Source organism: Oncorhynchus mykiss, chromosome 1 (genome assembly GCF_057628025.1).
Source record: "Oncorhynchus mykiss isolate SJ-2025 chromosome 1, ASM5762802v1, whole genome shotgun sequence".
Lineage (NCBI taxonomy): Eukaryota > Metazoa > Chordata > Actinopteri > Salmoniformes > Salmonidae > Oncorhynchus > Oncorhynchus mykiss.
In genome coordinates, this window is record NC_143022.1 from 84,836,674 (window position 1) to 84,847,728 (window position 11,055).

At 42.2% G+C, this 11,055-nt stretch overlaps 2 protein-coding genes across 3 annotated transcripts; both read left to right on the top strand.

The window, feature by feature from the left end:
• The first annotated feature begins 158 nt into the window (after nt 1-158).
• Nucleotides 159-6,663, top strand: LOC110530473 (small COPII coat GTPase SAR1B). Of its 2 annotated transcripts, none has more exons than XM_021613563.3 (7): nt 159-442; nt 1,808-1,880; nt 2,127-2,246; nt 2,380-2,445; nt 2,586-2,689; nt 4,385-4,516; nt 5,062-6,663. In XM_021613563.3, the coding sequence occupies exons 2-7, from the start codon at nt 1,823-1,825 to the stop codon at nt 5,176-5,178; spliced, it is 597 nt and encodes a 198-aa protein (XP_021469238.1). In that variant the 5' UTR covers nt 159-442; nt 1,808-1,822; the 3' UTR covers nt 5,179-6,663. The 2 variants fall into 2 exon arrangements, 1 of the variants encoding a protein (XP_021469238.1); XR_016497532.1 differs by having other exon boundaries at nt 165-442; nt 2,586-2,693.
• Nucleotides 6,664-6,828: 165 nt separating this feature from the next.
• Nucleotides 6,829-10,338, top strand: tysnd1 (trypsin like peroxisomal matrix peptidase 1). The gene is made up of 5 exons (XM_021613537.3): nt 6,829-7,708; nt 7,837-8,435; nt 8,815-8,945; nt 9,236-9,421; nt 9,733-10,338. The coding sequence occupies exons 1-5, from the start codon at nt 7,226-7,228 to the stop codon at nt 9,933-9,935; spliced, it is 1,602 nt and encodes a 533-aa protein (XP_021469212.3). The 5' UTR covers nt 6,829-7,225; the 3' UTR covers nt 9,936-10,338.
• The last annotated feature ends 717 nt before the right edge of the window (nt 10,339-11,055 follow it).

The window sequence follows — 11,055 nt, forward strand, 5'->3', positions numbered from 1 at the left end:
CAATATTTTATTTGGGTCTTTGTTGACAGTTTGTAGAAAGTTCTACTCTTGTTACCCAGCTGACATATTATGTAGATGAGGGTTGATTTGGTTACACTTTGCTAGAACAGTCACATGCTGTACTGATGTTGAAATACACAATACTGCCATCTAGCGGCAATGTTATATAACAGCGGGCTTCCGAATTATGTAATTCCCTGCATGGTTGTGCGTAAATTCTCATTCGAGATGGCATGTGTATTTTTCTATTTGAAAAATATCAACTGTGTTTTGATTCGAGATTGAGTTCTTTGTCTCAGAATCTAATTACAGAAACGTATTGGATCCCCCCCCCCCCCCGTTCTTACGCATTTCCGGTGAACTGTCAAATTTCGACCTGTCATCCACGGAGAAAGCCTGGACCAAAAGTAACAGGACGGAGTGTTAGAACCACTGAGACAAGGTAAATTGTTGAAATGTTTACCTTCAGTAGTTACATGAAAATTATTATCTAGTAGATATTTGTTTATCATAAAATCAAGCTAGTATGTTTTTAGTTTGATCGTATGGGAGTGGGCTGTAATAATTGCGAACTATTCAGCCTAGCCTACTCGGTTTGTTGTTTAACTTCATATTGCTGTTTAATTCAGCAACTCTGATGCAACTTTTCAGTCACAGACCGAATTGCAATATGGTGTCAACAACAGTATAGCTAGGATACTGTGTAATTAGCCAGTTCCATTGTAACAATTTCAGTTATAATGTATAGCACGTCTTTAGTCAATAAAACTACCAATCTTACTCAATAACCGTGTATTTTATCATAGCTGGGCAGCTATAGGTTAACTCTTGTATTCGTTTTTGCATTCTTGTAAGGTTACTTTTATAATATTCACACAGCAAGTTAGTAGACACTGTCAAGAAAGTAACAGGTGCTCCATGACAGCCCCGGACGTGTCAAATGTCATCTGTAGCCACAACTTGTTCATAAAAATAGTCTGAGTACTATGATCAGTTTAGAGGTCTTCCCGGGTCCAAAAAGTTGGACCTGAAATGACCGAGGACAATCAGACCTAGACCCGACCCCGATTGACAAAACAAATCATGTTTATCAGCCAAGTTACTCTTCTGGTTAACAAATATATCTTTATATGTTGGCTAAGCCTTCTATAAGTCAAATGAACCTTTATTAGCGTAAAATAAATATGCTATAAGCTATACAGAGCCGTGGTCGGGTCCACTCAGGTCTATCAGCTGTCATTACATAGACTTGAGACCCGACCCAGACCAGAGGGAAAAGTTTGAATTTTGGACCCTGGGGTTCCCAGGTCGGGTCTCAGGAGACATGAATAGCTCTCGATCAGTTAGTGTGAACGGGCTACAGTTTGTGGTAGATGTATTATTTTCCTTCACTTTTCTCGCCTTGGCACAACAACTGGGAGCAGTTTGCACATACCAAAGAGGTAATCCGGGGTTGGGAAAAAAAGTTTGAACAATTGAGCTTCAGTATTGGAGGTTAAATAGCCATGACTAGGTCTATTGCGCTGTGTGATTTTCACTACAAAATTGTATTTTATCACGTGTGTGGAGGGTATTCTCTGTTAGTTATTTCATACTCATTCCTTTCAATCTGTTACCCAGATTTTAGCAGAGATGCATATTTAGTTGCCTAAAAAAAATAACCACCAGACAGCTCAAGATGTGTGCTGAGATATGTAAAAAAATAATGCATATTTTTTCTGCATAGAATTACTCATAATGATCATGCCTCTAGAGTGTAGGAAAAAGCTGTTTCAGGTGTTTAAAACCTCTAACCATTCTGTTTCAGGTGAAGACAACAGACATGTCCTTTATATTTAACTGGATCTACAGAGGCCTCAGTGGTGTGCTGCAGTTACTAGGTACAGTTAAAATGTATACCATTAAATCATTAAAACTAACTACTGGAGAAAAATGAATTACTTACTGAAGATTGAGACTTTATTTCTGAGTGTACCTGTATTTTGACCCTCATGCTCTACCAATAACTGCGTTTCATAATATGGTCAGATCAGGTATTCAATCCCGTGTCATATTTTCATCAGCATATTTTACTACATTACATCTGGTGGTAAATAAACTGTCTCTATTCTTGTTTATCCCTCTAGGTTTATATAAGAAGTCTGGGAAACTGGTGTTCCTTGGTTTGGACAATGCTGGGAAAACAACGCTACTGCACATGCTCAGAGATGACCGACTGGGACAGCATGTGCCAACACTACACCCCAGTAAGACATGGAGGATGTTCAGACACCTTGCTCACTTACTTATGGCTGTCTGTAGTTGTCTTAAGTGCGCTCATCGAATGACCCTTATCTGGTGGTTCCTCAGCTAGTCTATTTGTCTGCCTCTGTCCCACAGCATCAGAAGAGCTGACCATTGCTGGGATGACATTCACAACATTTGATCTTGGTGGTCACACACAAGGTACACATTAGAACTCAAACTGTATGCACACTGTGCTTTCTCTAATGGTTAAGTCTTGAAACCTTCAGGTGATACTGAGGCTTAAGTGGCAGTGAGAGGTCACTTGTGAACAATGAAACTGCTTTGATTTTCACTCGCAGCCAGGAGAATCTGGAAGAACTACCTCCCAGCTATAAACGGTATAGTCTACATGGTGGATTCGGCAGACCATGAGAGACTACAAGAAGCCAAAATTGAACTGGATGTAAGTAAGTCATCGCACCCCCCCACCACCCAAAAAAAACATTCCACAAAGAATACAAATAGTAGTATTTCAGTTTTTCCCATTTGTTTACACACTAAAACTGGCCCATGAGGCACAATGAACCAAACCTGTAACTCATTAAGCAAAACTATACACCAAATCTGCAATACTACTGGAACGTTTTGCTTTACACTCAGATTGCAATTCTATAACAAACATTTGGCCAAACACAACACACAATTCTCTACCTTTGGCACAATCTTCACAAATAAAAAGCAACACTGTTCAACAAGCTATGGTAAATGACCAATTGATCACATTCACTCTTAACATGTGCAAACACTAAATGTTCACTTTGCAATCAGACCTTTTGGTATGGATAAAAAGTCCACAGGTGAGTACTCCTGTGTTTGGAGAATAATGGATGCAAACTTGGCAGAGAGAGGTGGAGGTGGAGGAAGACTAAGAACAAGGAGAGTAATATCTGATATCTGGCGACTGTGGTGGACCATGTGGTGGACCATGGTTTGACCTTGAGAGAGGCTGGGCAGAGAGTTCAGCCCAATCTGAACCATGGTTTGACCTTGAGAGAGGCTGGGCAGAGAGTGCAGCCCAATCTGAACCATGGTTTGACCATGAGAGAGGCTGGGCAGAGAGTGCAGCCCAATCTGAACCATGGTTTGATCATGAGAGAGGCTGGGCAGAGAGTGCAGCCCAATCTGAACCATGGTTTGACCATGAGAGCGGCTGGGCAGAGAGCCCAATCTGAGCCGCTTCACCGTAGCATCCATCATCCGGAAGTACCAAAATGAGAATAGGTACAGTATGTACTGCAGACATTGGCTCTACTACTTTTACTACTTGACAGTAGTACAACATAAAGCACAGTGAAGACTGTCGATTCCAATACACACTAAGGGGAAACAAAGTAAATGTTTCATGTATGTATGTATGTATGAAATTGGGAGCAATACTACTTTGTAACATGTTTATTGTATACTGTTACTGTAGTGTTTACTGTACTGTATCCTATTTTGTTTTTGTAGAACTGAAAGACGACCACCACGTTGGTAGAACGCGTCTATTTACAGACTAAAAGGAGGCTGCCATTGTGCAAATGGTAGTTGAAAATAGTGCCATAAGACTGCGGGAAATCATACAACAGATTATTGAAAACCCTGCCATCTTTAATAACATCAGAGTGAGCTTATCAACCATAGCCCGTATCCTGCATTTGTGTTCCTTTCTTGTTTCAGTAAACACAAACAATAACAGTATAACTACAAAAACTTAAGTCTTTACACTGAAATAGGTTCTGATAGTATTGCTTTGAATATGTCACATTGGTGTGATCTTGGTTGTCACTAAATTAGATTAATTTGATGTGTGTGTGTGTGTGTGTCTCATTTGTATGCAGAGTTTCATTTTGAGCAGGGAGTACACGAGTTTGATTGCTGTGTTTCATTTTGCAAGATGTCTGTGGGGTTTGGAGAAGATGGCTAACTGTTTTGTGGTTAGAGTTTTGTGTACCTGAGATTTAGTTTCAGCAAACTTGTGTTAACCATAGGGAAAAACTGTAAATAAGCAGCCTATCCTACACCCAGTAGATATTGTATGGCTAAATGCTAACCAATACACCATTGCTTTTCACTGATGAGCGGGGCATTAAACTGGCACTCTACATTCTCTTTCCAGGCGCTGTTAACAGACGACACCATCTCCAACGTGCCTGTACTTATCCTGGGGAATAAGATCGACCGTCCAGAGGCCATCAGTGAAGACGCACTCAGAGGGATGTTCGGGCTCATTGGACACACTACTGGAAAGGTAGGGAGGAGAGCAGGTCGATGTTTGTCACAATTCTTGCCCTGGAGGCAGAACTGAGAGATTTCTGCTAGATGGCCCAGCTGCAAAGTCAACATTGGCAACATAGTAAAAATTCATGAAAAAATTTTTAAGGTTAGGATTAGGTTGGATATCTTTGTGGCTGTGATAACTAGTGATGACTCTGCAGAGCTGGCTCCAGATCAAGATTCATTACAATAAATGCCAACCTGCAGGAGGAGAGAGGCTTACTGTTAAATGCACCCCACATGGTTTACCCTCTAAAGCAGCAGCCTCCAGAGAAACTGACGTCTGATGAAACTAATTCAAGGTGGTGGCCTACAGAGATAGGCAGAGGGGTCCAGTCTTGACAATGACTAGATTGGGATGACAAATTTATATTTAAAGTACAGTTAGCATCCACTTAATTATGGTAGTTTATTATGCTAACTCTGAGGTCTCGCCTTCACTGCAACACAAAGGAAAAGGTTGGAATGGAGGTTCATCTTTACTTGTCTCTGTCTGTCTGCGTGTGTATCTCTGTTCAGGGTAATGTGTCACTGAAGGAGCTGAACCTGAGGCCCATGGAGATCTTCATGTGCAGTGTTCTGAAGAGACAGGGATATGGAGATGGTTTCCGCTGGCTCTCACAGTACATTGACTGATCTATATATCACTCCCATCTTATCTCTCTTTTGCCTGATTCACACGATAGAGCTAACCTGAACCTTACTGGGTGGGCTTCATCATTTGTTTTCTAATTGTCCTTTCCAGCATGGTTCCAGTAACTATGATCGATGTGTAATGCAGGCCAGCAAGGCTCAATAGTGTGAAAAGGAAGAGTATTTGTTTATCAACTGTTTTGTATGCACAAGAGTACAGGCCTCACACATCTACCTGCTGGAAAAGCTATCAACTGCTAGCATTCATTGTAATTTTTGCATTTGAGTGTGCCCTCAGTAAGTAAATATATTTCTAAGAAAAATGTACTTTTATTGATAAACTTTCAGTATTTTTTGTTGTAGCCCCGGATAAGCACACCTCATTCAACTCATGGAGGCTTGATAATAAATTGACAAGTTGAATCAATTCTGGTTTGTTTGGGGCTACAATAAAAATATGTGCTGTTGGGAAAACACTGAGCTATTAAAATATTCAGGCCTAGTGATTGTTTGATAACCCTCTAACAGTTGAACCCATTGATAATTGGTCGTCTGAGCCCTATGTAGTGAATTCAAACTTTCTTGTCTAAGCCAAGTATCAACCTGCAAACCCAAGATTTCGTAGTTTACACATTTCGTAGTTTTCAATTATATATTATCGGTTACTTACTGGTGGTGAACATTTAAGGATACCTCATGTCTGTCAAACCATTCTTATTAATATGATTAAGTTAGTTAGGCAATCCCCTCTATGTTCGGCAACGTTACCTCTACACTTATAGGGTAGGACATGCCATCGCTTTGAACCAGTTCGTAACCCCGGTTTATTTTTTAAATCGGTGGCATTTGATTACAGAGGAGTGCTTATTGGTGTAACAGTTCCGCGTTTTCTTTTCGCCATTGCTGATGTTGCCTTCCACGTAATATAGGCCTGGGTTCAAATACTATTAGAAATATTTCAAACACTTTGTACTTCTGGGACTTTTCTGTTGGTTCCATTGCAACAGGCAAGCTCAATCAAGCACAGCTGGAGTATTTTACCAATGAGGACAAAGTTGTCAAATGAATGTTTTTGATCGATCAATTCAAGTTGAATCACTACCAACTGATGCCATGAATGTGACTACAAGTGCATTATCACTTTTTATTTATTAATGCTTGTTTGTAATACAAAGGTGCAGTATTTTGTAATACCAGGGTTTTATTACAACCACGTTGTCAGTCACAGACGATGTATGTCATTTCAACTACCAGTACCTACCTACTGTATCGATGGTTTTTGTTACTGTAAAATAAGTACTTGGTGATTATTGGCTGCTCATAGCTATAATATGAGGGTACTTGTGTGGTACTGAAGAATATAGGCTTTGTAGGAAATACACAATATATGTGAGTGCAATAGATAGAGGGTACTTTTTATCCTTTTTGTACATAATGTGAAATTATTCTGCATGCCCTCTTATCAAAATAAATATTTTGGACAATCCATTAGTGATTTTTTTGTTTGTTTCATTTTATGTTCTACAATCCATGATCTATGACACATTTACTGTTGGTTCTCCTTGGACTAAAATGAAACTATCCAATGAAACCGGAAACAGCTGGAGAAGCGAAAGCCAATCACGTAACAATTCAAGCTATCATTACACCCCCTTTTCCTTCTGGTCCAATGAGAGGAGTTTCGGAAGCAGCGCGCAGCATTAAGGTCGATCGTATTAATATTGTTTGTTTGTGTTAAATTAGTAATCATATATATTTTGCCTGTTGGATGATAGGATATGATCGATATTTCTGGATGTCATTCTGCAACGCCATCCGCATCATAAGGTTTTTGAATATGTTGTCGTACTTTTAAACTCATTTTTTCCTGGTAGGTGGAAGTCGATAAGCTTCATTGGCACAAAGTTCATGTTAGCTAGTTAGCCAGGGGGTGTATTTATTACGCCTATTCTTTTGCAAAACGTTTTTTAAACGGAACGACACGGGGAGGGATCTACCTGCATTTGACCAATAGAAACTCTCGTTTTACACCCCAGCTACTGACAACGAAATGGAGTCGACTGAAAAAATGTGTTGCGTGGTCACGGTGTCTGAGTCTTTTTCTGATCAGAAACCTGTAAGCTGTAGTGGAGTCATCCTGAACTCACAGACTAGTCTCGTTCTCTGCAATGGTCTTATCTTTTCTCGCTTTATGAATGACAAGGACGCTTTCTCTTCAGATCACCGGGTCTTGCTACCAGACAGTTTCAGTGGAAAACTCAAAATTAGCCTTAACATCCATGAACAGCGAGATTTGGACACAAACCAATGCGCATACCAGTCATGCACCGTCGCGGAGAGCAACAGCACCTCGCGGCATCAACACCAAGCGACAGCACAGCTGCTGATGCTCGCTAACTGTTTGGAGTTCAAGAGTGCTTTCGAGAAGATCTTCAAAGAGTCTGATAAGTGGAGTTTTTACGGTGGGGAGGAGGATGATGATGCAGAGATGGTTAGGGATTCAGAGTTTCTGAGCTGGTTTGCTGTACTCAAGGTACCAGACAGTTGGAATGAGTAACCTGCTTGTAGTCATGTGTTTTCTTTACAGTATTTTCATTGTTACCATTTAATGCTGACAGTCTAATGATCTGTATTTTGTCTTTTCATACAACAACAACAAAGGTACCAGCCTTGGCCAAAGCATCAAACATCAACTTTGGAACCATACCATGGGCGACCAGCTCCACTCTCCGGAAAGGATGCGCGGTCCTCGCCTGCGGCTCTCCCTTCGGCGCCTTCTGCCCCGATCTCTTCATGGGCACACTAAGCAAGGGTATCATCAGTAACCTGTCCGGGGAAGGTAATGCTCTCATTCTCACTGATGCCCGCTGCCTGCCCGGTACAGAGGGAGGGGGGCTTTTTGTGCCCCACGGAGACCGAACGCTCCTCGTCGGTTTGATCGTGTCCCCCTTGTGCTGGAAAGCCAGCGAGTGGATTGGGCTGACACTTGTGTGCTCGCTCCAGATGATTCTGAGGAACATCACACAGTGTGTGAATATTTGCAATCCACACCAAGAGATCCACCACATGCAGGAGCCCACAGACTTCTTTCTAGCCTTACAGAGTGAAACTGAAACTCAGACGTACCCCACAGTGGCCTTAGTAGACGCTGGACAATTCTGGGGCTCTGGGGTTCTGGTTAGTCCGCGGTTGGTGGTCACCTGTCGACATGTTGTCAATGGAAAACCTGTTGTCACCTTGAGATTCAACACCAATGACAGGTAAGATTCAACACCAATGACAGGGACCATGCTGCCATTTTACTCACCTGACCTATCTGCATCTCGCATAACATTCAGTGATTCAACACCAATAATGGTTACTGTTCTGTATGCATCTCATAGGAAGTTCATTAATGCTGAAGCTTCATGTATGCAAGTGTAGTGCAACCTCTGCCAAGAGGTCATGTCCTTCATGGTATGGGAGATACAGGGTTGATGGTTCAAGTTTCACTTACGCTGGTTTCCAAGAGAAATCCAGGGCAAACATAAAAAAGTAACATTTGTTCCATACCAGCATGAAGATGAAAGTAGTCCACACAACATTATCCAGAACAAAGTGAAGGCTCTGTTACTTACGTTCCTTTCTTCCTCCCCATAGATTTCATGCCGTGGTGAGTGATGTCCTGTACTCCACCAAGGCATCGTCTCCCTATGATGTAGCCGTGGTGCAGCTAAGACACCTTCCCCCGGAGGTAGTTGTGTCACGCTTGGCCACATCGTTTACACCAGGTAGACATGATGTCACTGTCACACTGACTCCACTATGTGTACTCTTTCTTTCTTCACAAGAGGACAGCCAGTGGAGGATGGGCCTTTCCTCTGAGTCTGGTTCTTCTAAAACTGCCTGAAAGGAGGAAACCTTATCTTGTCATTGTGCTTCTGATTGGTCTACTAAGCCGGGTTACTGTAAAAATCTTTGATGTAAAAAGGGCTTTATAAACTAAATGTGATTCAGATATTGAAATAATCTCGAAGGTGATAGGGTGCCGTTTGAGTTGTCTCCTCGTGTCGGTCCGTAGGTGAGGACGTGGTGGTGGTGGGTTACGGAGCTTTCGGCCAGCGTTGTGGTCCCTCTCTGACCAGTGGCATCCTGTCCAGGGCGATCGGCTGTCATGGCCAGGCTGTCATGCTGCAGACAACCGCTGCAGTGCAGGCAGGGGCCAGCGGAGGAGCTGTGGTGCGGGCAGGATCAGGAGAGCTGCTAGGTAAGCCATGGAAGAAGTTAGTCAACCCTACTCTTGGAGAGCGACTGGGTTTGTAGGCTTTAGTTCCAGCCCTGCTCTAAAACACCTGATTCAGGGTCAAGGTCCTGATGAACAGCTGTGGCTGGAACAGAAGCCTGCAACTGCAGATTTTGAAAGAGTGATACTGTTTTTTTAACAGTGGGGGGCACTGGTTGACCATAGAAAATATGACAGGACAGCCATTCATTAATAGTACTGTGTCTAATGCCACATTTCAGACCCTTCTCTCTCTAACCCAAACCTCATGGCTGATTGTCCTTATTGTATTCCAGGTCTTGTTTCCAGTAACACCAGAGACTTTTCTGCCAAGGTAACCTACCCTCACCTGAACTTCAGTGTCCCAATGACTGTCTTGGAACCATTGCTACGGCGATACGCCCAGAAGAGCGACATTGGTGTGTTCCGGGACTTGGATACGACCGATGAGGGAGTCAGGAGGGTGTGGAGGCTACAGACTGCTCAGAGCAAACTGTGACTAATTACACACACAGAGTACTTACAAAGACTAACTTCTGTCAGGCAATAACTTTCTCACTTTTCTATGACCTTTTTTTAAGGTTCTACTAATATCAGTTTGAAATGTGAGAACGTTTATCTACCATCACGTCATTTCTTAGGCTTGCTAACACCAGCCTTTCTAAGTCCTTGACCGTGAGTCGCAGCTCGCGTGTCAGCCAGACTAGTCTCGTCTCTCCTCAATGTTACAATACCACCGTAACATGATTACCACGAGTGGACCAGAGCTGACTAACGTTCCATCTTTGAAGTACTGGTATTTGAAATGAGTTGATTTTAGTACATACATGATTCATTCATACTACTGTCTGAGCCTTGTGTAACAGATTGTTCTCAGACAATAAAGATCTTATATGATAGGATTGATAATGACCCATCTTGTTTTTTCCCCCAATGTCAGACATAAAACGAGCTATAATGAGTCTTCACAGCTTTAGATACTATCTCTACAGATTGGTGCCGAACACATTCAGCGTTTTCCACCATGTCATCTCTGTTTTCATACGGTACCCAACTCAAGGATAAATTCCTACTATTACAGTAAAGCATCATAATATTAAGAAGTTGCTCCCAGCCGGGCGGAGAAATCTGATGTTGCACAGACTGATTGGTCCCTTTGGGTAGCTCAGAGGAAAAAGCTGCCAAGACCCCTTTTCACACATCTGTTATTCTCTCCCTTGCACTCAGAGAGAGGAGCTTATAGATGTCAGACCTGGGTTCAAGTACTATTTGAAATAATTGCAAACACTTTGGCTGGGCTTTATTGAGCTTCCCCGATGCAGTGAACAAATATAGTTAATCTGGCACGCAAGGTAGGCTGGAGCAAACATTCAACGTTTTTGAAAGATTTCAAATATTATTTGAACCTGTTGTAGACGCTTTGAGGTAACACTTTATTAGGGCCTACTAGTCCTACGACAAAGCGCCACGGTTGTTTGCTAGCCTCCTATAGATGTAAGCCTCAGAAGCTGCAGAAAAAGGTTAGGAGGAATGGAAGTGAACTGCTGGACACAACAGTCCAGAGTGGACAAAAGACCAGAGGATAATCGCTCGTCGACAGATTCATGTGTAAACGGCGA